The following is a 27243-nucleotide window of genomic DNA, read 5'->3' as shown; positions in this document are numbered from 1 at the left end:
GAATAAATCACTTGACAGCTGTTAAATCGGTCGCCATCTTGAACAGTAATGCCAACTTAAAGTTATATACAAAAAAAAAAACCCTATACAAAGAATGCATATTTTGATTTCGTTAAACATTCTAAACTCTAAATAGAATTTCTACAAACTGGATAGTAAACGTCAAAGACATTTCTCAACGTTATTTTCAACCCTCGAACATTACCCAGAAATAGAAACGTTTTGGCGAAAACGGGTTGTAAAGTTTTTCATTACAAACGATAACTCTCGTTCCTCTCTCCTTCGAGAAAACTTTCATCAAAATGAAACCATCTCCCCTCGGCAAACTTCCTGGCTGGAATATTACCGAAGATTTAGCTCTTAACTTTCAAAACTCGCTCCATCCAGAATAATAAAGACTTCTCCCATATTTCTCCCAGATAGGTGAATTACCGGAACAAACCTCCCTGCTGATGAAATTCCTCCCTTCTTGAATGCAGGATCCCAGTCACTTATGGGCGTGTTCCGTTCACTTCCTTCCGCTCACCGACCAATCGCTCGTTTAGTCCAGGTATCCATGGAAACCGGAATTGACTTGAAACACGTTTATATAATGTGAGAGTGCTTATTGTGTTGCTAAGGAAAAATGATAGCTGCCTCGTAAATTTTCACCTAATGGTGCATTAAGTGGGCGAAAGACATGAATGAGAGAACTGATTTGATGCCAGAGATCGATAACGATAAGATTCCTCGCGCTGATGTTCTAATTGAAAGTCTTCCGGTTGGACAACTGAGACAATCTTTAACGGAATTTTCCGCTTGAATTTTCTACGATTATGCTGATAACGAAGTCAGGTCAATACGAAAATTTTCATGAAGTTTGAATTGTTAATTTATTAGGCCAATTGAAAATCCCCCGGTCTGATGCACAAATGGCGGTGCTAGTATTAAATCCATATGATTTTTAGTTAGTACCAACCTTCAAACGATACGTGTCAAAATTTGACAGCAGTCCGACCATTAGTTTGTGAGATATTGCGTTGTGAGTGTAGCTACTTTTGTTATTTGAAAAAAGATGAAAAAAAGAATTTCGCGTGTTGATAAAATATTGCTTTTTGAAGGGAAAAAATACAGTTGAAGCAAAATCTTGGCTTGATGAAGAGTTTCCGGGGTCTGCACCAGAAAAATCAACCATCATTGATTGGTATTCTAAATTCAAACGTGATGAAATGAGCACCGAAGACGGCGAACGCAGTGAACGCCCAAAAGAGGCTGTCACCGACAGAAAAATCAAAAAAGTTCACAAATTAATTTTGAATGACCGTAAAGTGAAGCTGATCGAGATAGCAGAATTTGTGAAAATATCATCTGAACGTGTACATTATATCATTCACGAATATTTGTACATGAGAAAGCTGTGTGCAAAATGAGTGCCGCGCGAGCGCACAATCGATCAAAAGCAACAACGTGTTAATGATTCTGAGCAGCGTTTGAAGCTGTTTAAGTGCAATAAACATGAATTTTTGCGCCGATATGTGACAATGGATGAAACATGACTCCATCATTTCACTCCGGAGTCCAATCGACAGTCAGCTGAGTGGACTGCACACGATGAACCGAATCAAAAGCGAGGAAAAACACAACAGTCAGCTGGCAAGGCTATGGTATCAGTATTCAGGGATGCGCAAGGTATAATATTCATTGATTACTTTCAAAAAGGCCAGACCATCAACAGCGATTAATTCCCAAGATCGACAAAGAATCGACAAACCTGGGTTTTCATCAACACTACGGTCCACAACAGCAATATTTTCAGTTATTCTTGAGAGACACACTCGGTTTCGATTCTCCGCATCACAAAATTGTTCCAAGAGCTCAAATTTCTCCACTAGTTTTTTCATTGCCGGCCAAGAATGTTTTTCTGGACAACCCAAAAGTTCTTTGGTTTCGCAAACTGATGTGACAGCAACATTTTCACCAATTTTGTAGTGAATTTTAACGATTTCAATACAATGTTGAAGCATGTATCATTATATTTTTGGTAATGGCGAAGTTTTTATATGTCAAATATCGAAAGATGTCAGCTTCAGAAGTGACAGATACCCAGATAGCGAGCAATTCAAAAAGAAACCTATTATTGGAAACCCTTCATCCGATTTTTTATATTCTGCTTGAATGTTTTAAGGTTAGGAATGTTAGGATGATGCTATCCAAACGAAATTTCGAATGAAGCTTTAAATTGTTATTCTACCTTTAGGTACTTACAGAATCCAAATGATCGTATTCATGGGAATATTGGGTGGATTCGGTTATGTCCCTTCAGTCCAGATCTCATTCATATTATCGCTCGAACTCCTAAAACAGAAATCAAAAACAACAAAATTGACATTTAATAATATGAAAACCACACAAAAACATCTAATATGATATTATATGAATTACCTCGCTCGGGATGCGCAGAATGTTACATACGACCACCAAAACAACTCCTTCCTCATAATGCAAATTCAAAACACAATTAATATACGATTGAAGTGAAAGATTCAGGATGAACTAAAATACAACAGCCCTTGCAGCACATAATTTTACCGAAGTTCGACAAACAAAGATGGTGGATTACGAAACAAATGGAAAGAAATATCACAGAATTCCATAACTCATAGAAGATAGAAATGTTAACACATGACATCTGACTCTGAGTGAATATCAAAATATTGCGCATTCATCAGTTTGTTTTGACAGTGATTGCAATTCTAAAATAGATTTTTCAATGAGTATGTCGTTCTTTATTAGATTTTATTCATTTAACAAAGTGTTTAGAGTGAATTTAGAATATTCTCTGTACTCAATTCAATCATCCTTACTGGACTAAATGAACTTGGTAAGCAAATAATATTTCAAACTTCGATTTTGTTACCTGTTATGTTTACTTCAAGTTTTATCTATTTCGCTTGATTTTTCTGTAGCCTTGATAAAATCTAAATACGTTGTCTCAGTTCAAATTGGTAGCTTGATTTCAATGGTTCTAACCATGTAATTTGAATATTTTCTGATGTGATCAGGAATTTTTCACAGAGCTAAAAATTTTTATTTGATATCAACACACACAATCTCAACACCGTCGGTATTGTGATCACAGAAATATTGAGCAATTTTATTTGATATTTCTCTTGAATTTCCCAAAATATCGAGAAAAAAGTAATATTTCGTGACGATAGATCAAACCAAGTTGATTTTTTTTTTTTTGGGAAAGTACCTACCTATTATAATAGTTTCAAAGTTTATGCGAAATTTTATTTGATAGCGTCACCGGAACCATAAAAAATTCAATTCTAGAAAAGTTGACGAACTTATTCTTAAATTTATTGCAATTAAGAAACATTTGTTGAGATTTTTTTCTTTGAATATAAAACAAAAACATGAAATTCAAAAGAATTACCTTGATTTCTATCCTATAATCACCTTATATTTAGTAAGCTGGTAGGTTTCATGATTTATTGTTAATGAAGAAACACTCCAAAATTAAAAATAAACTTTCTTTCCATTCTTTCGAAAACATAAATTGGCACGTTCCATAACATGTGGGTCAGAATAGTTATTTTTACAAATCTCTTCGTTCTGTTGGTAATTTATTATTAGCTTTGTTGAGTCTGTTTTCAAATGATAAGCATCCCACACTTGAAGTAATTAGGTTTTGTGTGATCCGATAGTTAGCATTCGAATATAATAAGCGCTCGTTCCCCGAACATAGTCCTGCCGTAAATACGATAACTCTCGAACGGATAACCTGATATTTACAGGGTTGTTTAGAATCTCGATTCAATGAGAATATATAGAAAACAAAAATACTAAATATTTCAGTGACAGCACTCAGTCCAAGTTGAGATTTTGCGTGTATATGAAGGGTGTTCGTAAATTAGAGGTACAAATAAAAATGAGAAATGGGCCCAAAAACGCTTTGTTTTCGAGATGCCAGGTCCTACTTTTTTTGTGATAATTATACGAGTTTATCGAATCTTTATAAATCTTTTCTATACAGGGTGATTCACCGGGATGACCTATTAGACGTTTATGGAAAACTAATCATAATTTTGAGCTGAAAATTTGCACATTGGGCTTTGAGACAATGATCTTTCTCCCTAAAATATTTTCAGATCTCTACAACTTCCGGTTATACCGGAAACAGACTACTACTCACTTATTTCAAATAGCGTACCCAGTATATTATTGCATCATTAGATAGCTTTTTTGACGACAATTTCAGCAATATGTCATACCTTGAGTGAAAACTCAACGGTTCATGAGTTAATGGGGTTTAAAAAAAATGTGACGATGAGGACTCACATTTTTTTGAAGTTTTCGGTGGAAAAAGCCTTTTTTCGACAAATTTTTTTTTCTTTTTCGATTCTGCAAATACGTACTATTATTAGACTGTTTGCAGTTTGGACCAAAAATGTACAGGGTCTTTATAAGGAGATCATGAATTTGGACAAATCAAATTCATCAAAACTCAAAATTTTCAAATTAGAAATATTTTTTATTATTTCAGTCGATTCTAAGTACAAAAATAGTGGGGGTTAGTTAAGCAAATCCTATACCTAAAATGAATACTTCATAAGAGTTATCGAGTAAAAACTTTAAATGAGGGAAAATCGCAATTTATAACAGTGTGGAGTAGTCTGTGACTCAATTATAATTCCTGAAATGTAAAATTTAGTTATCCAAACATAGAATTTTAGTTTTTTTCTGTGTTTTCCGGTCACACTATTTTTCGAAATTGTTTCTAATCAAAGAATAGAAATAAAAATAGTAGTTTCGAGTAATGAAACACCCTGTGCAGATCCGTTTTTGAGCTCTAGCGTAAATTTATAGAGTCGAATATAATAACCGTATCATCATTATGTATATTCAAAAAATTTCGCCTTATACAGCGCCAGCCCGAAACAAAACATAAATGGATGATTGATGAGCAGACAAGGGATGATATTTTGGGGGTGGAAACGCGTGTTGAGCACGCGACTTTTGCAGAAGGTATGCTCATTTAACTTCACGTCAATTAAGGACACGTGACCGGTGGCGTTTATCTTCAATTGTTTAGTTTCCATTAGTTCCTTCCGAGTTTATTATTTTACCACTTTCTGACAATGGATAAAGTGGGTTCTTTCTAAATTATACGCTGAATTTCCGCTGCCTTTATCGGTAGAGGCAATCACGGAAATTATGAAGCTTTGAAGACTGTGCCGTCATTAATGGCGAATTGATGTTACCAGAAATTATAAAATCATGCAACGAATTTCGACTCCCAGGGATGTCGGAACAAAAAATAATTTTTTTATCATATCCGTATAGACCTAAATACCTTGTTTGGAGCTACAAACGAAAATGACAGATTCCTCGGAATGAACATGTGCCCGCAAACGCTTTGTTTTCATAAATATTACCGTTCAAAGATTTCATAACGTGATAAACTAAATTTTTGAATGCAAATCTCCAGGATGATTTTTTCTAATTTTGTCAAAAAAATGTGGAACGCTTCACGATTTTGCGTGTCATCCTTGCGCAGGGGCCATGCTAATCTTCTCTGTATCGTTCCAATTTTAGTATATGTACCGCCGAAGCGAGTACATTTATAGTGTCATTCTGACATCTATATGTACCGTACGATGGCTAGAAGTAGTCAGTTATATATAGCATTGCAAATAGCAATTACTCTTCGCAGCAAATATTATATTTTTGTGACAATGAATTCGGTGATTACTTCAATTCCACCTTCTCATTGAATATTTCAAGCAAAGATTTGTAAAAAGAAAAAAAATTATAGATTGTAACGTTGGTTGCCTACCGAAAACACATGCCACATGCTATAAGCAGCTCTTTGTTGTACTTTTGTACAAAGACCAAACCAAATGCTTGTATCAGCATATTATTGCTACATATACATTGAATACAATCAATATTCAGTTACGCTGGAATGAATAGAAAAAATGACATATTTATGATACTCAGGCAAAAAGACGTAATTCAAATAGGTACTTGTGGATTCAAAGGTATAATCTTCAAAAAATGTGGAACGCTTCACGATTTTGCGTGTCATCCTTGCGCAGGGGCCATGCTAATCTTCTCTGTATCGTTCCAATTTTAGTATATGTACCGCCGAAGCGAGTACATATATTGTGTCATTCTGACAGCTATATGAAGGGTTCACTGCCTAGGGGTAGTCAGTATTGTATAGTATTGAAAATAGCGAAAATCAAGTTACCCCTTCTAGTGAATAGTGTTTTTCATACGTCATTTCATTCGAATTAATAAATTGCTCAGATTATGCTAAATTCCCGCATTATTTAATATCTTTTTTGATATTTAAAGCAATAATTTGTAAATTCAGATGAGGTGCGTCCTGTGTATCGTTGGTTGCCTGCACTCATAATGAAGCGCCATCTGCCGTATTTAGAGTATACCATATTCTTAAGAGTTTGTAAGAAAATATTTGGACGATTCCTTTTATTAATCGTAAACAATTTTGAATTCAATTTTTTCACATCTTAATTTGCATACATATTTGATAAATTTTTCAAAATTCAGTCCTTCACTGAGCAAGACAAACTATGTGAAATGATTACTAATTACATATTGTTTTTACTATATGGGAAATCTTGAAAATTGCAAATATTTTTTTGGCAAAAATAATGGATTGTTGACAAACAGAAAGTAGAGTCGAATTGGTACCTCTAAAACAGACTGAAGATTGTATAAAATTGACTTTTTTGGTATAAAATTCAATTGTGAATATTATTCAGCGGAGTTTGAGCCCAGGACAATTGAATTCGAATCAAGTTTTCTATATTCATAACTCCCAAATAGCTAGGATTTGTGGTTAAAAATAAGGGATATGAATTTTTTATCGGTTTTTGGAGTACCCAACATATTTCAAAATGTAAACTGTCAGGAGATTAGATACTTTCTAAGGATCAATCACCAACAATAATAAGCCAAATAACAAAAGTCCATAAAGTACACCATGTCAGAATTATATCACTTTCCATAATTTTTCCTTACTAATAATATCTGTTTGGTTTGCGTCATCCATTGGTTGTTCATTACGTCCAACCTTTAAATAGGAATTGGATGATCTTATATTAGCTTTCGTTCATTTGATCGACTAAAAAGAATGTGTTTACAAATAAAGCGAGTTGATTTCAGTACTCGAAATAGTGGAATGATTTGAAATGAAAACTCAAAATATGTTTGGCTTCATTTGTTGCCTCTTAACCCGTCATAATACTCAATAAATCCTAAGCCTAATCAGTAAAAACATTATTCGTCAACATTGTCGTCTTCAAGTGATACAAGTAGGTACTTCAACTCTCTTCTAATCTTTCAACTTTTCTCCAAAAAGATTCGTTTAGCGTTTGCGACAAGAGCAGCTCTGGAAAATTGTCTTTCAACAGTAGCTGAAGATGCTGGCGTTGATAAAAAACCTTGGCCATTTTGGCCAAGTTTGGAAAGATATTTCTGAAACTACCAATAGATTTCATAGAAATGTGAGAAAACTACTAATTAAGTCACACTGGCAAATGCTTCAGTCTCTCGGCGCTCGAGGAATCTCCTTATTTAGTCTAAGCGCGTACGAAATTGCAGAAATATATGCCGTGCGACGTGTTTATATCAAGCTCAAATGATATCAAGTAGCTTGATATCAAGTCAAGCAATAAAAATCTAAAATCAAGTCAAGTCAAGCTCAAGTATCTAATTTTTCACGAGCTTGAGTCAAGTAGTTGGTTAAAATGTCAAGCTACTTGGCTTGATGAATTCCTAATTCCTCGGCGCGCACGACATTGGGCCTCATTCTACACACTATGGCCCATTCGGCATCTGTATTTGCATCTCTGTCCTTATAAAATTCAGGTAATAACGGGTGTTTTTTTTCTAGGTATATAACTTTAAGTTGGCATTTCTGCTCAAGATGGCGACCGATTTAACAGCTGTCAAGTGATTTATTCTCAATTCTCAATTCATCATGAATAGACTCACGCCTGAACAACGCTTGCAAATAGTGCAATTTCATTTCGAAAATAATGGTTCTCTGCGGAATACGTATCGCGTACTACGTCCATTTTATTTTGTTTAGCGATGAAGCGCACTTAAGGTTGAATGGCTACGTCAACAGACAAAACTGCCGCATCTGGACTGAAGCTAATCCTCAAGTGTATGTCGAAACACCGTTACATCAAGAATAACTGACTGTTTGGTGCGCTTTATGGGCTGGTGGAATCATTGGTCCGTACTTCTTCAAAAACGATGATGGCCAAAACGTTACAGTCAATGGTGATCGGTATAGAGTCATGATTACTAACTTTTTCATTCCTGAATTGAACAACCATGATGTCCAGGAGCTGTGGTTCCAACAAGACGGCGCAACATGTCATACAGCTCGTGCCACAATCGATTTATTGAAAGACACGTTTGGTGACCGCCTATAATTTCACGTTTTGGACCTATGAATTGACCTCCAAGATCTTGTGATTTAACACCGCTAGACTACTTTCTGTGTGGCTATGCAAAGTCATTGGTCTATGCGGATAAGCCACAAACCCTTGACCATTTGGAAGACAACATTCGCCGTGTTATTGCCGATATACGGCCACAAATGTTGGAAAAAGTCATCGAAAATTGGACGTCCAGATTGGACTACATCCGAGCCAGCGGTCATATGCCAGAAATCATATTTAAAATGTAATGCCACAAGACTATCTTGCCGAAAAATAAAATTCATGTCAATCGAATAATCCATCGTTGTTTTATTGCAATTTAAAGTTCTATAGCTCTAAAAAAAACATCCATTAGAAGTTCCATCATCACGAGACTTAAACGCTGGGCACAAGTAAAAGTGTGGCAGATAACAAAACGAGAATTTTCTCCAAGTGTCCTATTTCCACAAAACGTTCTGACCTTCGTCAACTCGAATCGAATCGCGTCTATTCTTGGATATTTTCTCAACAAACGGGCCCGCGAATATATATCGTAATATGTTCAACGAATTCGGACGAAGTGTGCTTTTCAAAAATATCTTATAAAACTGGTAGGGGTTATCCTGGACGTCGGTGTGTTAGAAGGCGTCGTTGCAGTTTGTGCCGAACACCATTAGTCAACGAACACGACGCATATTGCGCCGAAGTTAGGTCAGTAGTTTGAAAAATTGTGCTTTGAGTGCGGGAAAATTTTATTGCTTCTCTTGTTAACTCATTTTTTTTTTGAGAGGTTGTGAGGATAATCAGGTGGTTGAGGCTAGTAAGGTGGTGCTTTTTACGTGGAACGATGGACATTGTACTTTTTAGAGAAATTATGTAACAGCTAACATAAAATTCTATGTTTTACGTCTGCCAAATGATGATCGAATCGGCTCTCAATTTTTTGTACTGATATTTCTAGTGCGAGAAGTTTGCGTTTCTCTGTTGAAATATGTTAATTTCATTAAATTGATTCTCTTTTCTCTATATCGAAAGAGAAAGGAATCTGTGTTCTACATGGGGTGTTTGGGAAAGATATGTCCAAAATTCTGGAGGTATTTCTTCAATTAATCAAAATTAAGGTCTGCTGTTTCCATTTAAAATTCTTAAATTCAGCTGCCTTTCAAATTTACACCCAAAACACCCTGTATATATCACAATTTTGACAAAAACAAAATCATTTGATGTGGTTCATTTACTCCTACAAAATCTTATTTCCTGATATGCCTGGGTTTGGTGATCCATTTTTAAAGAGAATTTGATTAGCACCTCAATTTATCTTATTTCCTTTGGAATGGCTTACTTCTGCTGTTGTCTTAATTTCAATAATTACATCAACATTAAAATTACAGCAATTTTCAAGAAGTTTAATTACTTTAGATCGCATTTTTCTTAACTTAATGGTCGTCTATTTATCGGTGCATTCTGAAAATTTAGTGAAAATGTATTTCTCTAATTCTCTGTCGAATCCGTTCATTCTGCCATACTTTGTAGACCAAAATCGTGCGGGAATATCTCAGTTTTACATAGATTTCATGGTTAGGTTTCGTTATTTTATAATTGGAACTCTCAGGTCACGGATTTTTCTAATATCTGTCGAAGTTGTGATACAGAAAACAGCTCTGCTTATCAACATATTTCAATGCAAAAATCAGTAAACGATATTTCTGGCAATATTTCATTAATTTCAATAAAAATTCAGTGAATTGGAGAAAATAAAGTATAATACTCGTACAGAAGGTTCATTCTGCTAATTCAATTGTAAATGGTGATTTGCATATTCATTTCACATAAGAGTAATAATAGAATATTGAAGGGAACTGAGTTCTCTAAAATACCAGAATATTTTCTTTCATATTCTATAAAATTCATCAAATTGATGAAAGTGAAAAACCAATTCTTTGAAACTGCCATGTTAATTCCGAAACTACAGTAGGTATCTGTTCAAAAGATAAAAAGTTATTTTCGAGCCAATTTTCCATCATAAAAATCGCAAAACGAGTCTGGTTCAGCCCACTATTTGTATATGGAAAGCTCTAACTCACTTGAGAGAGGTTATTTCTAGATATCTATTTTAGAACCTCAGTGTTGCATAGCATGTCCTACATTGGTTTGGCGAAAATGCTTTGGAGTGGTGATGCCTACGGCAATATTATATCATGGATTATCAGCAGATGTGCTCAGTCTTGGAATAGTTGGCAGGATAGTCGAGCCTCAGGGGTAGGAGGTTAAATGAATTTTGACACTTCATTAATTGGATTCAATGCAGATGATAATTAATTTTGATTCATTTTATTTATTATATCTTTTATTGTTCTTTTGAATATGCATTTTAGCTTTTTCGTCAATTTTGAAATGAATCAATGATAAAGGTTTTCCAATATGAGGTTTCATTGTGATATTGGAAGAAAAAGAGTATATTTCAAGAGAAATCAATGGATATTTATTTCACTGTAAACAAGATTACCACTAACCATAGAAAAATACTTTAGCCAAATATCCTTTTGACCAAATTTACACATTTGTGGCTGTATGTCCTTGATAACTTCGCGAATTTCATCCTTAAGGTATTGTATCGTTTACGTGGACCCAAAGAAAAAAGTCTAAAGGTGTTAAATCATAAGATCTCGGAGGCCAATTGTAATCACGTCTGCGAGAAATAACAAGATCAGGAAACATTTCCCATCAAATTTGTATGAAAAAACCTGAGTCGCAAAGCAATAGTTTCATCAGGCATTCTGGAGTTATGGTCAAAAGAAGACACAATTTAGTTTTTCACTGCATCAGTTTAAGAATATCTTTTTTCGGCCATAACTCCAGAACGCCTGAAACTATCGCGTTGCGGCCTGTAGGTTTTTTCATACAAATTTGATGGGATTTCTGTTTCTGTCAGAACTTGAAGACACAATTTGGTTTTTCGCAGTGCATCAGTTGAAGAATATCTTCTTTCGGTCATAACTTCAGAACGCCTGAAACTATCGCTTTGTGACCTTGAGGTTTTTCCATGCAAATTTGATGGAATTTCTGTTTCTGTTAAGAAAATTCTATCATTACATTTGTAATTTCGGAGTTAAATGAACAAAACAATGAACTTCTGACTTATCGCCCCCTATCGAAAGCAGCAAAAACAAATTTATCATGAATATATTTTGTCCTCAATCAACAAGATATTATCTTCCAGACGAGATCTAATTTGCTCAAAAATGTTGAGCCAAACTGAAGTTACAGACATTTGAATCAGTCAGATTTCTCCCTTACACCTACCCATATTTGATGTCCTAAAATCGAAAGTGACAATTCAAAAAGATAGGAAATTTTCCAAGGATTACAGTGATGATATTTTTTCTTCAACTTCATATGAAACATTTTCGAGTAAAATTCATTTTTCTACTCGACGGTAGCTATTACGCCCCCTAGCGTTAGAGGTATGAACTTCAAAACAATTTCCAGTGTGTTTTCTTGTACACTTTAGTGGTAAAATTTTTTACCGCAAGTATGAGTGAATCCTGAGATATAGCCGCTTACCTCGCTTATTTGCCCACCCTGTACACAGTTTCGATTCTTCACATCAATTACTTGTCCCAACAGCACAATTTTTTCCACCAGTTTCACTATTGCCGGCCGAAAATGTGCTTCACGACAATCCAAAAGTGCTTTAGTTTTGGGAACTGATGTGACTGCAAAATTATCACCATTTTTGTAGTTAATTTTAACAATTTCAATGCGTTGTTGAAGCGTATATCGTTCCATTTTCAGTATGGTGTAGTTAATGCCAAATGCGAAAAGATGACAGCTTCAAAAGTGACAGCTACCCATTCAAAATGAAACCTCTTATTGAGAAACAGTTTAGATAATGAATGATAAATTATAGAAAAGAAATTAAAACCTATGTAACGAAGATAGAATGAAATAAGCTTAGTTTAGCGTTGCACCATGTTGGAATTAAAGTTTTTTTTGGATTTGAAATTCTAATATTCTAAATATTCCTGAAAATAATTCGATAACATGTTAAGAACCAACCAAATGGAAAAAACTTGGATACAAAAACCACGATGATGTTCTAAGAATGAATAACATTATCAGGTTGGTGGAAAATTGTTATGGCTAAATTGGTTTTGTGAATTTTTCTTCTTTATTGGGTGCAAAGAAGGTAATGATTTGGGTGTTAACATTGGATTTTCGCGAATGGGTGTCACAAAAAAAATGAGCATCTTATTCATCCGAGCGTAACATCGTTTGACTCATGCTTTCATTCACGTAAACAAGAAGAAAAACTATTTTTAATCAGACACGATGCGAGAACGGTATGTGAAAAGTCTCAAAATAGAACGGAGATCGCTTCGTGATCCAGTGGTTGCAAAATTCATTTATCATTTGGGTTTGTGGCTCTCACCAAATTAGTCTAGGATGCTATGGCGTCCATGGCCGACTTAACAAACGAACATTGGCTGTCAGTGGTTATTTATTTTTTTGGCATTTTCTTCGTTTTAGTTTATTTAGCTTTCATCAGCTGAATCGGAACAAACACTTCATTCACTCTGCATTTATACACTCAAAAAATTCAACTAGACTTTATGAAACATAACAATTTGATATCTACATATAGAAACATGGTGGGTAAATCAATTTGCTATAGCATCGTTTGCCTGAAGTATAATAAGCCACTTGATTATTCTCACAACCTGGAGGTTTTTCTTCAATTTTCCTCCCAATTTCGTTTTTTGTTTCTTATAAATTCGAATTATAGTTGATGTTCATTTTCTGCTCTGCATACCTAACTATTGAGGATTGTTTTGATCCACGAATCTAGCCATATATTGGCTTGGAAAAATTGAGAAATTTTTTTTTTTCAACAGGAGTCAAACCATTTGTAGTCATTTGCAGAGGAGAACAGCGAAAAAAAAGGCATCAACATGTTCCGGAATCACTTCGATATGATCGGTAGGAATGAGACACCATCGAAGAAGGCTAAATTTTGGCAATCCTTTGTCCGCTCCCTCAAGGGTGAGTAAAATCTGATATACGAAAAAAAAAAAAAATTTGAGATCAAATTCTACGTCACTGAATTGAGCTAGTGATGGGAGTTATTCTGTCGACGGCTCCATAAAAGTAGTATTAGTTTCATTAACTGATAATATTTTTAATTTCACAGAAATTTGACATTTTAACCAACTTCTTGACTTGAAAATCAAGCTCGTGAAAAATAAAATACTTAAGCTTGACTTGACTTGATTTTAGATAATTATAGCTTGACTTGATATGCACGCGTCGCACGGCATATATTTCTGCAATCTCGTGCGCGCTCAGACTAACAGGCCAATTGAAAAGTCCCCGGTATACCATAGTAAAACATTTTTTTTGGCAAAATTCGATTTTATTATTCAACAGAGTTGCCTTCGAGTACGATACAGCGATTTTAGCGATCTTCCAACTTTTCGATACCATTTTTGTAGTACGATTTGTCTTTCGCTTCAAAATAGGCCTCAGTTTCGTCGATTACTTCTTCATTGGCGCTAAATTTCTTTCCAGCGAGCATTTTTTTGAGGTCTGAGAACAGGAAGAGAGGATCTGGCGAATTCGGTGGATGCAGAAGCAATTCGAAGCCCAATTCATGCAATTTCGCCATTGTTTTCATTGATTTGTTGTGTTATTATTGTGTTGTGTTATTGTCTTGATGAAACAGCACTTAGGATTTTGCTTCAACTGTATTTTTTCCCTTCCAAAAGCAATATTTTATCAGCACACGAAATTATTTTCTTTCCATCTTTTTTCAAATAACAAAAGTAGCTACACTGACAACGCAATATCTCACAAACAAATTGTTGGACTGCTGTGAAATTTTGACCCCTTTCGTTTGAAGTTTGGTACTAGCTAAAAATCATATGGATTTAATACTAGCACCGCCATTTGTACATCAGACCGGGGACTTTTCAATTAGCCTAATACACTGCGCAAAAAAATTAACGCACATTATGGAAGTCTCAAATTTATTCTACAAGTGAAGGTGTTCTCAATGATAATTATTTTTATCAGAATTATGCATGCATATGTTATCCACTTTCAACGTTTTTCTTCAATACAGATGTTTTTTCCCAGCAGGAATAAAAAAAGATGAGATTATCAGATTTTGAATGTATTGGCTCTAATCTGAAATCAGTTGTTCTCGATCAATTCTAGTGATCAATAGTTTTTCTTTCGTTTGATTTTCTACACTCGATCGCTATGCAACGCGAAACACGCAATTTGACCCAAGAGGAATGTGCCCAAGCGGTAGTTTTGCGAAAAGAAGGGTGGATATACACAAGAATTGCAGAAAGGTTTGGAGTTTTCCATACAAGTGTGTCCATAATGTTGCAGCGATTCAGGGAGACAGCTATGAATGTCCGAAGACCAGGACAGGGTAGACCACGGGTAACAACTGCCATTCAAGAACGTTACTTGAGAGTTTCTTCGTTGAGACAACGGTTTGCAACCGCTCGCCTCCTTCAAAATCAGCTTGAGCAAACTCATGGGGTGCAAATTAGCACTCAGACACTAAGAAATCGCCTCAGAGAATATGATTTAAGGCCTCGTGTCGCGGCAAGAGGCCCAGCTCTTACCCCAGCCCATCGAAGGGCGCGTTTGGATTTTGCGAGAGAGCATATTCAATGGGAAAGAGTTCTCTTCACAGATGAGTCTAGATTCTGCCTCTACCATTATGATCGACGTTCCCTTGTATACAGACGTCCACATGAAAGATATGCTCAGTGCAATTTCCTGAATACTACTGGTTTCGGGGGAGGATCGATTATGGTATAGGGTGGAATATCTTTGACTGCTCGCACAGACCTAGTGGTCGTTGATAATGGAGCAATGAATGCTGATAGGTATATAAGGAACATTCTTGAAGAGCATGTAGTGCCATTTGCCCCATACATTGGTGAAAATTTCATTTTTATGGACGATAATGCCAGACCCCATCGTGCGCGCATCGTTCAGGAGTACCTTGAAGAGGTTGAAGTCTCTCGAATGGAATGGCCAGCAAGAAGTTCAGATCTCAATAGGATTGAGCAACTTCAATAGAAGGCTGAGAAGTTCAGAAAATCATCCAGCTACTCTTAATGACTTAGGAATCCAACTCAAAGGAATCTGGGAAGTATTTGATCAAAACATTTTAAGATCACTCATTTGAGTATGAACCGTCGTTGCCGAGCTGTAATTAACGCAAGGGGTGGAAATACCAAGTATTAAATCACTTATCAGCATTCCAGTATTTTGAAAATTGTTTATTTCTCTTCTTTCACATAAGATTCGGTGAAATCCTGAATTTTTCTTCCATTTAATGTGTCTTGTTTCGTTCAAAACCTTCCCGAGAGAACATAAAAAATAAGTTATAAAGTCAATGTAGTGTTAACCTTCATTGAAATTGAGATTTTCAGAATGTGCTTAAATTTTTTTGCGCAGTGTATTTGTTCGCCACCTCACTGCCAAATCGTAGGATTTATTTTGATTTTGATTCCAGGATCCGATGACATAAGGGCTACAGACCCAATCCACTCCCGTCCACGTGGAATCTTCAGACCAATCAGCGAAATCCCAGAATGGCCGTTCTCGAAGTCCATCTACGATGATCCCGTGGCTGCTGGTGACCGTATCAACGTTCCCGGCTACAGATACGACCCTCTGCACAGAGACACTTATGGTTACTCCCCCCGTAAAATTTTCCCACACAACTACGGTTCACTAGACAGATACCGGCCTGGTAAGTCCAAACAAAACTACTAAGCCGTTCCTGTCTTCGCCGCAATCATCTCTCAGTGGTGTTACATTGATGTGGCCGTCTTTATGTCCATTCATTGTTAGAACAGCTTCAGACACATCGTAGATTCCTAGAAGAACGTTCAAAATATGTGTTTTTTTTATGTATCATTGTTGCCTAGTATTGTGATAAAACGTCAATGAAGGTGTATATCTTTGTGTCTTTCGTTTTATTTCATCTTGTTACTACTTTTTTTTGTTGTCTTTCTGTACCTCAGTCCAAAAATTGATATCTTCGTTTTTCTAGCCCTTTCAGCTAATATTCTCCGACCCACAATGTTAATAAGCGCGTATTGAAAAAAAAGTTCTTCGAATTGTCGAGTAGTAAGATTTTTACATCGAACTTTGTATGAGAGCAGCAAGAATTAACATGGAATTAACTAATTTTTAATACGAATTACTGAGGTGTGTTTAGCTTCGAAAATATGTGAACTATATTTGATATATTTATTACTTTTAATCGTTGTATTTAGTGTACAAACATTTTAATAAAGTTGGATATTGAATGTTGTTGAATTGGATGAAGCAGGCAAACGCTTGAGCTTGTCCGGTAACAAGTTCTGATGTCCAACAATTGATAATCTCATTGGCTACAGTCATCAGGTTTATTTCTTGCATATAAAAAACATTAAGAGGTATCAACTCCATCAATCTCTCTAAATATTATTATGGGTTTTCAAATAGCGATGATACAATTTGAAAATGAAGAAAGAAATTTGTCTACAATACTATAGGGTGTTTTTTCTCGAGGTATATAACTTTAAGTTGGCATTACTGTTCAAGATGGCGACCGATTTAACATCTGTCATGTGATTTATTCTCAGTTTTGATTGTCAATTCATCGTGAATAGACTCACACCTGAACAACGCTTGCAAATAGTGCAATTTCATTTCGAAATTAATGGTTCTGTGCGGAATACGTATCGCGCACTACGTCCATTAGCGATGAAGCACACTTCTGGTTGAATGGCTACGTCAACAAACAAAACTGCCGCATTTGGAGTGAAGCTAATCCTCAAGTGTATGTCGAAACACTGTTACATCCAGAAAAACTGACTGTTTGGTGCGCTTTATGGGCTGGTGGAATCATTGGTCCGTACTTCTTCAAAAACGATGATGGCCAAAACGTTACAGTCAATGGTGATCGGTATAGAGCCATGATTACTAACTTTTTCATTCCTGAATTGAACAACCATGATGTCCAGGAGCTGTGGTTCCAACAAGACTCTATCTATGTTTTTTACTCTATGGATTCTTTAAATTAATCAACATTGAAAATTCAAGATTTACTGCAATTTCACATGAGTGTTCTTGAGATTCTAGTAAATTTCTCACTCAAATGTTAATCGCAATTCAGAAAATGATAAAAAGCCGATTTTATTGATTGTTGGACATCTCCATTCACATACTAGTACACATATGTCTATAATATTTTTATTCCATTCAAGCTGAACGAATGCTTTTTAACAATACTAGTCTCCAGCATTTGCCAGGGCGATCCAAGCCTTTTTTTTTTGGTATCCCAACCCATTGCAGATTCCGTTTTATTTTTGAGAACTGGAAAGTTTTTTTTTTTGAGAATTTGCAGTGTTTTTGAGGGATCCATATGAGTACAGGTCGCCTTGGAGGTAAGAATATCACTTTCATTATTAATGCTTGAATACCAGCACTTAATATGCTACCCTTAACATACCAAAAATGACACATCGATTTTATATGTTTGTTCATGACTGATGGTTGAATTCTCAATTAGATTATGTTTTCTGCATCAATTTATTTATTGTGATCCAGAGAAAATGATTTTTTTTTTGATTCGTGTGAGATATACTTATTGATAATATGTATTTGATTTAATTCACAGTTCATTATTTATACGTAAGAAATATAATCCAAAATTTGTTTGAAAATTCACAACTACATATACAGTGTCACTACGAACACTGCCGATTTTAATGGAATCCTATTTACCAACCCTAACTGAAGGATTTTTTAATTTTCTGAAGAAAAGCTAGAACTCGTCAACCTATATTTTGAGATCAACATTTTTTGAATCATTGGTTACACCATTTTTGTTCTAGATATGACACCATTGTGTCCTCACAATACAACTTTAATATCGAATATTGCTCATTTCAAAATAATTGTTGACGTATCCAAGGATACTTCCGAAAATATTTATATTTGAATTATTCTCATTTTGCCGCTTCTTATGAATGCTGTTTCTTCTTTGATTCAAACCACTGAATTGATCTCAGGGTAATAATCTATATCCATTACTCTATGAACGAGACTGACAAACATAACCACACTTTATCCTTTGTTTACATTTCAAATGTCAAATGAATTGAATTAACAATGCAATTGTCAAGGCTGTCAATTCCATGACAATTCGAAATTCTATGATATATAGTTTGGCACCCTTATCGAGGGGCGGCAAAAAATAATTCAAAGGCAACTGCGATGTCACAATCATTTTTGAAGACCTCGTAGATGCGAATGACCAATTTGACAGATTCTGATATCATTTTTATGCCTATATTTATATACTTTCTTCTCAGTGTTCCATATAACGAAACCAAAACCCTTCGACGCCGATAGAGCCTGGTCAGATCACTTGGACCGCGTTGGTAAACGTGATCCAACCCAGTGGCCTACAATCTTCCACACCACCTATCCCTTCAGTCGTTATCCACTCTACCTCGTCTACAGCAAGAGGCCACCCCCAGCTGCTGACAAATACGACCCTCACAGGGCTTGGCTCGACCATTTGGACAGACTTGCTGAGCTCGACAAACTGTACCCATCGTTGTGGCCTGCATTCGGAAGCTCAAGACTTTCTCCAACTCCAATCAAGGTAAAAACTAAGATAAAAAAGAAAAGGATTAAAATTAATATATAGACGTAACGAAGAAGGTAATTGGGGACCATTGATTAGAAGATATAAATATTGCAATAATTCAAAAAAAAAAATATTAAAATCGAAAGATTCTGGTTTTTGAAAGTGGGGGTAAACCCCTCATGAGTCAACTCTAGCGACGCCACTGTAAATTAAACTTTAAAGCACACGCAACGGGTATGAGCTGGCAACCACCAATACACCCCATGATATTTTGCCCGTTTTTCATAAACTATTTCTTAAAATTTCATGAAAATCAGAAAGTATTACAAACGTATCCAAAAATTGTATTTTTTTGAAAATTATATACAATTTCCAGATAAGAATAACTTCATTGAGGCTATTTGCAATGCTATATATAACTGACTACTTCTAGCCAACATACGGTACATATAGATGTCAGAATGACACTATAAATGTACTCGCTTCGGCGGTACATATACTAAAATTGGAACGATACAGAGAAGATTAGCATGGCCCCTGCGCAAGGATGACACGCAAAATCGTGAAGCGTTCCACATTTTTTGAAGAATATAGCGTTGAATCCACTATCAGTCTTTGTATAATGTCACAATTCTAATATAAGCGGATTTTTATAGTATGCGTATGGGTTTTAGGCCGGCAACCAACAATACACTCGATCTTAATTTTTCGTCATTTTTACAAATCATTGCTCAAATTATTTGAAGAAATTGTAAAATTAACGTAATCCTAGTGTTTATTGGCATGAAAAAGCATATGAATTATAATATTTGCTGCGAAGAGTTATTTGAATTTTGCTATTTTCAATACTATATATTACTGACTACTTCTAGCCATGTTACCGTTCATATAGATGTCAGAATGACACTATAAATGTACTCGCTTCGGCGGTACATATACTAAAATTGGAACGATACAGAGAAGATTAGCATGGCCCCTGCGCAAGGATGACACGCAAAATCGTGAAGCGTTCCACATTTTTTGAAGATTATACCTTTGAATCCACCAGTACCTACTTGAATTACGTCTTTTTGCCTGAGTATCATAAATATGTCATTTTTTCTATTCATTCAAGCGTAACTGAATATTTATTGTAATGTATATGTAGCAATGTCATGCTGATACAAGTATTTCGTTTGGTCTTTGTACAAAAGTACAACAAAGAACTTTTTATAGCATGTGGCTAGAATTCTTGGTAGGCAACCAACGTTACAATCGATGTTTTTTTTATTTTTACAAATCATTGCTTGAAATATTTAATGAGAAGGTGAAATTGAAATAATCACCGAATTCATTACCATAAAAATATAAAATTTGCTGCATAGAGTAATTGCCACTTGCAATACTATATATAACTGACTACTTCTAGCCAACGTACGGTACATATAGATGTCAGAATGACACTATAAATGTACTCGCTTCGGCGGTACATATACTAAAATTGGAACGATACAGAGAAGATTAGCATGGCCCCTGCGCAAGGATGACACGCAAAATCGTGAAGCGTTCCACATTTTTTGAAGATTATACCTTTGAATCCATATTTGAATAACGTCTTTTTGCCTGAGTATCATAAATATATCATTTTTTCTATTCATTCAAGCGTAACTGAATATTTATTGTAATGTATATGTAGCAATGTCATACTGATACAAGCATTTGGTTTGGTCTTTGTACAAAAGTACAACAAAGAAGTTTTTATAGCATGTGACATGAGTTTTTGCTAGGCAACCAGCATTACAATCGATGATTTTTTTCTTTTTACAAATCATTGCTTGAAATAGTTAATGAGAAGGTGAAATTGAAGTAATCACCGAATTCATTGCCACAAAAATATAATATTTGCTGCAAAGAGTAATAGCTATTTGCAATGCTATATATAACTGACTACTTCTAGCCAACGTACGGTACATATAGATGTCAGAATGACACTTTAAATGTACTCGCTTCGGCGGTACATATACTAAAATTGGAACGATACAGAGAAGATTAGCATGGCCCCTGCGCAAGGATGACACGCAAAATCGTGAAGCGTTCCACATTTTTTGAAGATTATACCTTTGAATCCATATTTGAATAACGTCTTTTTGCCTGAGTATCATAAATATATCATTTTTTCTATTCATTCCAGCGTAACTGAATATTAATTGTAATGTATATGTAGCAATGTCATGCTGATACAAGCATTTGGTTTGGTCTTTGTACGAAAGTACAAAAAAAGAACTTTTTATAGCCTGTGGCCAGAATTTTTGGTAGACAACCAACGTTACAACCGATGTTTTTTTTTCTTTTTACAAATCATTGCTTGAAATATTTAATGAGAAGGTTAAATTGAAGTAATCACCGAACTTATTGCTATAAAAAGATAATATTATGCAAATAAATGCAAAGAGTAATTGCCACACTTGCAATCAATACTATATATAACTGACTACTTCTAGCCAATGTACGGTACATATAGATGTCAGAATGACACTATAAATGTACTCGCTTCGGCGGTACATATACTAAAATTGGAACGATACAGAGAAGATTAGCATGGCCCCTGCGCAAGGATGACACGCAAAATCGTGAAGCGTTCCACATTTTTTGAAGAATATAACTTTGAATCCACTTTCGATTCTTCTTAAATTTGTTATGTGGGTATAGGTATAAAATCCTGGAAAATTACATTTTTATTTGGGATATGTCATTAGGATATAATAAATCATAGCGTCTTATAGAGTAGCGTGGCTGTAACAATAGATTCGAAAAATACTTATTATCATTATGTTACATCTACCTAAGTACCTACTCTAAGAAGATCTAAGTTATCGCCAAGCTTTTCATAAATTTCTTTATAAATTACAAAATAAGTTAGCGAAACCAACTGATATTTAAATTTTTGTCCTCAGGCTGGTCCCTGGGCCCCACGTCCCTCAGAAGTTGGCTTCAACTACGCAGGTCAACCAATTTACAACTTGGCAGGGTTACCGAGAGCAAGTAAGAGACTGTTCAATGATCTTTTGAATCCCTCCCCCTCCCTCCCAATTTCTGCCGTGACCCGTGACCCCTTCTGGTGGGACTCCCCCTTGTTGAGACCACTATCACTCTTCAACCCTTGGGGGAAGTCACCCTTCTACCTACGTGACTCGTACCTCTCTCCCGTCAAGAGGACGTACCTGTGGGATAAACACCCAATCAGGCCGTTCGGTAAGTCCTCTAATTGCTCTGACCTAACCGGCTGCAGATCCATCATGCCTGACCTTAAACCCGACAATTTTTTTCTCCGAGGACAACACAGGGATTTTCCGAACTGAAAGGCCGAATTTACCATTCGTGAATCTTCAGAACTGATGCAATGTCCTTACTTTTTGAGAGGTCGTTTTTGCAACATGAGAATCGTACAATAGGTTTGTTTTAGCAGAGCTCCGGAGGACGCTTGATCATTCCAATTTTGGCGTTTAAGTAACGGGTGTTTTTTTTCGAGGTATAATCTTTAAGTTGGCATTACTGTTCAGATGGCGACTGATTTAACAGCTGTCGAGTGATTTATTCTCAGTTTGGTTTGGCAATTCATCATGAACAGACTCACGCCAGAACCACGCTTGCAAATAGTGCAATTTTATTTCGAAAATAATGGTTCTGTGCGGAATACGTATCGCGCACTACGTCCATTTTATTTTGTTTAGCGATGAAGCGCACTTCTGGTTGAATGGCTACGTCAACAAACAAAACTGCCACATTTGGAGAAAAGCTAATCCTCAAGTGTATGTCGAAACACCGTTACATCCAGAAAAACTGACTGTTTGGTGCGCTTTATGGGCTGGTGGAATCATTGGTCCGTACTTCTTCAAAAACGATGATGGCCAGAACGTTACAGTCAATGGTGATCGGTATAGAGCCATGATTACTAACTTTTTCATTCCTGAATTGAACAACCATGATGTCCAGGAGCTGTGGTTCCAACAAGACGCCGCAACATGTCACACAGCTCGTGCCACAATCGATTTATTGAAAGACACGTTTGGTGACCGCCTAATTTCACGTTTTGGACCTGTGAATTGGCCTCCAAGATTTTGGGATTCAACACCGCTAGACTACTCTCTGTGGGGCTATGTAAAGTCATTGATCTATGCAGATGTGCCACAAACCCTTAACAATTTTAAGACAACATTCGCCGTGTAATTGCCGATATATGGCCACAAATGTTGGAAAAAGTCATCGAAAATTGGACGTCCATATTGGACTACATCCGAGCCAGCCGTGGCGGTCATATGCCAGAAATCATATTTAAAATGTAATGCCACAAGATTATCTTGCGGATGAATGAAATTCATGTCAATCGAATAATCCATCGTTGTTTTATTGCAATTTAAAGTTCTATAGCTCTAAAAAAACACCCTTTATAAGCAAAATCAAGACTTATTGGCTCATCTTAATGGTCAATTGTGTCTACCATCAGAGCTATTCTCCTCATAACGTGTTCTACAGCTCGCCTTCCAATTCCAGAGTTCTAATGAACTCCAGTATCTGGAATGGCTTCAAGGAAGCTACTCCCCCACTTCTACAAGTTTCTTGTACAAATCATTTTTAGCTATGGCTAGCGATGGCGAGGTATTCCGTCACCAGGTAATCCGGAGTTTCTTCCTCCTCCCCACAGAATCTGCACTCGTTTTCTGCTATACTCATCTTCATGAGATGCTCCCTGAGGAGGCAATGCCTGTGAGGAATCCAGTGAGGAGGTATAGTATATTCTTGCTGCGATCCAGATATTCCTCAGATTTCGCAGCGTCAAAGTTTCGAAGAACCTTTTTGGAATGGTCCAATCCAGGCAGATTCCGCCAGAGTGCTTCTCTTTCATTTTAGTTCTTCTCCTGAAACTCTTTCTTGTAGGTACATTTGCCATTACCACAGAACGGTTCTGGGCCAATGAAAGGAGTTGCTCTCTTTTTCTGGCAAATGCGTAGGACTTTTCACTTTCTTTAATTCCCTAAACAGACCTTGTTATTTTTGGATGTTTCGTTGAGTTTCCTTAAGCACTCTAATACCATCTTAGAATCGATGATATGTGAGCTCAAGTTTGTTTCAGGCTTTTTACTTCTTCTAGACTGCCAACCTTTGTCCTACACTTTTCGTAGTGATTAATCTACAGAACCATGCTATCTTCAGGGTGTTTTAGTTCCCTTCCACGCATTCACAATATACTAAATATCATTTTTTTTTCTGAAAACTTAGCATTCATATTCTTTTATTCTCAAAAACTACTGAAAATTAACTTCAAATTAGAGGTTTTGAACAGATGTCCGACTGTGGAAGAAAAAATACGTTCAAGCAAATGACCGTAACAAAACAACTTTTGAGCACTCAGTTGTGCCAATGCGATGCTAAAACAAACCTTATTGTAAAAAAAATAATCGCCAATCACAGCTTATATAACATAATATTAATTTTTCGTTATTTTGTGGATTGGCTTCTCAAAATTCATCTGTGTCCAGTTTATGTTTTTGTTGAATATGAGAAGGGAGCTAGTTCTCAGCATATCGTTAGTATTTTGCAAGGTGATACATCCAACTTAAGGTACCTACTCGCGTAACTGTAGATTCAGAGCTCAGAACTGTCGATTTGAGAAATTTTCACCCCAATCAACATTAACTTTTGCATGTATCTGGAAATTTCATCATAAAGACGATTTTTGTTACTAAAAGCCTCTCATTTCTTGATTGTCAAGACTATCACGTATTTTTAGTAAGTTGACTAAGTCACTAAGTTGGCACCTAAGTTGGTCTATTTGAAAGAAATTCCATAAAACTCTGCTGAGATACATTTCTCCAATTTTTTTCACGAATTTATAATCTGAGAACTTCAACCTATTTCGAAAACGAGCTTTCTTTTTCTTGTAAATTTCACCACTTAAATTCCTGCGATTTTCATTCTAATGTCTTCTGAAATGTTTTAGCTGCTGTTTACTGAGGAAGAGGAGAGATGAAGTCTATGAACCAACAGACTGACATAAATAAGCTTCGAAAACCATAATGATCTATTTCAGCAAAACGTGTTCATTTTCGATCAATCTATATCTCTTATTATTGAATAAGTGCCTTAAATTATACAACTAATATTAATTGAGTGGATAAAAAGAAGGTCAGATTCATTCATTTTATTTTTTATATTTGATCTTGCATCTTATTTCTGACTCTCATAAAAATAGAAGAAGAAAACGTGTCTCGCATTCCATCTGAGTCATCCGAGGTAAGATACAAGAGTCAAAATTTTTGTTCGTTCACAAATGTGGTCAATTAATAAATAAATATGTTATGTATTCAGTTATTTTTTTTCATGATCTTCCCTTTTAGTTTTAACTTTTTACACAATACGTCGTTTGGGTGGATGCGCCCAAATATAACGCATCCACCAGATTCCTTTTATAGGATTTTACCCTATAGCGACATCTAGGGAAAGTAGCTCAAACTAAGCTTTGGTAAGACCGTCTACGTTACAGGTTTCTATTCGTGGTTGGCTGTGTCAAGAATAAGTTCAGTAAATTGAGTATAGATGGCTTATAGGGCAAATTTTTTACTAAATTGAATTTTTGAAATTTCAAAGGAAAACGAGCATAATTGATGTGCCATCACTTCTGTATTAGGTCTGAGTGCATATACCTATTCAAATTGAAAATTTATTTTCTTTAGATCATAAGACTAAGATTCATCGGTGAAAATACTCTCCAATCAGGAGCAATTCTCCCACAAAACTAGAAATATCTTGAAATAGTCGATATTGAGACCTTTTAAAACCGAAATGAAAAATTCATAATATCAAATTTGGAAGTCGATCAAAATCAAAAGCTTTTTTGCCGGAAAATTATTGCCTCATTGGTTTTTCCGCAAAAATCGACGGATCGAATTCGAACATTTTATAATATTTTTAGAAATTTTCGAAGTCACAGAACCGAATTAGGCATCGCTTCTGACCAGACAACTTTTCTAAACCTCAAAAGCACAGCTTTTATACAACTGAAAGTTGTCTCAGTTGTGGGGCAGGTATACCCATTTCTCAAGCTTCAGATTTGAGCCACCAGAGGGCAGACCAAACTCCCTTGACAATTTTTCCACAAAATTCGAAATAATCCAATTTAGGGGGCATCTAAGGAGGAACTGGTTGCAAATATGAATTAAGCATGTAAAATTCTTCATCATATCAAGTTTTGAAGTCGATCTGAATCAAAAACTTTTTTTGGCGAAAAAATATCCAAGGTCTTGGTTTTTCCGAAAAAATCGACCGATCAAATTCGAACATTTTATGATAGTTTTAGATAGTTTCGAGATCGTAGAATCCGAATTTGGCATCCATTCTTACTAAAAAAAATTTTCTGAATCAAAAAAGTACAGTTTACACACAACTGGAATTTGTCAGTTGTGGGGCATGCATGTCCATTTTACAAGCTTCAGATTTTGGCCACCAGGGGGCAGAAAAAACCCCTTGAATATTTTGCACAAAATTCCGAAATAACACAATTTTGGGGGCATTTAGGAAGGAACTGATTGCGAATTGGAATTCAGCATGGAAAATTCTTCATAATATAACATTTTGAAGTAGATCTGAGTCGAAATTTTATCAGATTTTTAAAGGACTTTGTGGTCGCAGATTCTGAATTAGGCATCCATTTCATGCAGAAAAATTTTTCTACACATTTAAAGAACAGTTTTTCTACAAAATTCAAAATATCTTCATTTTGGGAAATGCAAGGAAGAAACGGACTGCAGATATATAGTCTTAGTTTCGACCGATCGAATTCGAACATTTTATCATATTGAAGATCCGATGCCAATTTTTTTCGCTAAATCCAACAAAACACAAGATATAGACTCTTCAAGTCCTTTCAGGAAACACCTTATGTACGATAGGTGTTCAGTATTGAAGATTCTTCGTAATATCAAATTTTGAAGTTGATCTAATTAGAAACTGCCTTTGTGAAGTATTACCAATTTTACCATACTTTTTTTAGGCGAATGCGCTTAAAAATAGCGAATCCACCAGATTTTTGTCTAGGATTCGCTTGTATGGCGACATCTAGGAAAAGTAGCTGAAACGAAACTTTGG

At 35.7% G+C, this 27243-nt stretch overlaps 1 protein-coding gene and 7 non-coding genes across 10 annotated transcripts; 6 read left to right on the top strand and 2 right to left on the bottom strand.

Moving 5' to 3' along the window:
- Positions 1-2704: 2704 nt before the first annotated feature.
- LOC123684112 lies at positions 2705-25466 on the top strand. Of its 3 annotated transcripts, none has more exons than XM_045623242.1 (6): positions 2705-2860; positions 13343-13490; positions 15988-16227; positions 18842-19137; positions 22056-22353; positions 25100-25466. In XM_045623242.1, exons 2-6 carry the CDS (start codon positions 13400-13402, stop codon positions 25111-25113), a joined length of 939 nt encoding a protein of 312 aa, XP_045479198.1. In that variant the 5' UTR covers positions 2705-2860; positions 13343-13399; the 3' UTR covers positions 25114-25466. The 3 variants fall into 3 exon arrangements, with proteins under 3 accessions (XP_045479198.1, XP_045479197.1, XP_045479199.1); XM_045623241.1 differs by lacking the exon at positions 2705-2860 and adding an exon at positions 8983-9158; XM_045623243.1 differs by lacking the exon at positions 2705-2860 and adding an exon at positions 9001-9158 and having other exon boundaries at positions 22056-22143.
- Positions 5498-5604, bottom strand: LOC123685514. The gene has a single exon (XR_006748313.1). It is a non-coding gene; the product is annotated as a U6 spliceosomal RNA (small nuclear RNA).
- LOC123685517 lies at positions 6039-6145 on the bottom strand. Its single transcript, XR_006748315.1, has one exon. It is a non-coding gene; the product is annotated as a U6 spliceosomal RNA (small nuclear RNA).
- LOC123685513 lies at positions 19598-19704 on the top strand. Its single transcript, XR_006748311.1, has one exon. It is a non-coding gene; the product is annotated as a U6 spliceosomal RNA (small nuclear RNA).
- On the top strand, positions 20037-20143 carry LOC123685512. Its single transcript, XR_006748310.1, has one exon. It is a non-coding gene; the product is annotated as a U6 spliceosomal RNA (small nuclear RNA).
- LOC123685511 lies at positions 20573-20679 on the top strand. The gene has a single exon (XR_006748309.1). It is a non-coding gene; the product is annotated as a U6 spliceosomal RNA (small nuclear RNA).
- On the top strand, positions 21101-21207 carry LOC123685510. The gene has a single exon (XR_006748308.1). It is a non-coding gene; the product is annotated as a U6 spliceosomal RNA (small nuclear RNA).
- On the top strand, positions 21645-21751 carry LOC123685509. Its single transcript, XR_006748307.1, has one exon. It is a non-coding gene; the product is annotated as a U6 spliceosomal RNA (small nuclear RNA).
- Positions 25467-27243: the final 1777 nt, after the last annotated feature.

Source organism: Harmonia axyridis, chromosome 7, assembly GCF_914767665.1.
Source record: "Harmonia axyridis chromosome 7, icHarAxyr1.1, whole genome shotgun sequence".
Lineage (NCBI taxonomy): Eukaryota > Metazoa > Arthropoda > Insecta > Coleoptera > Coccinellidae > Harmonia > Harmonia axyridis.
This window is presented reverse-complemented; position numbering and strand designations above follow the sequence as displayed.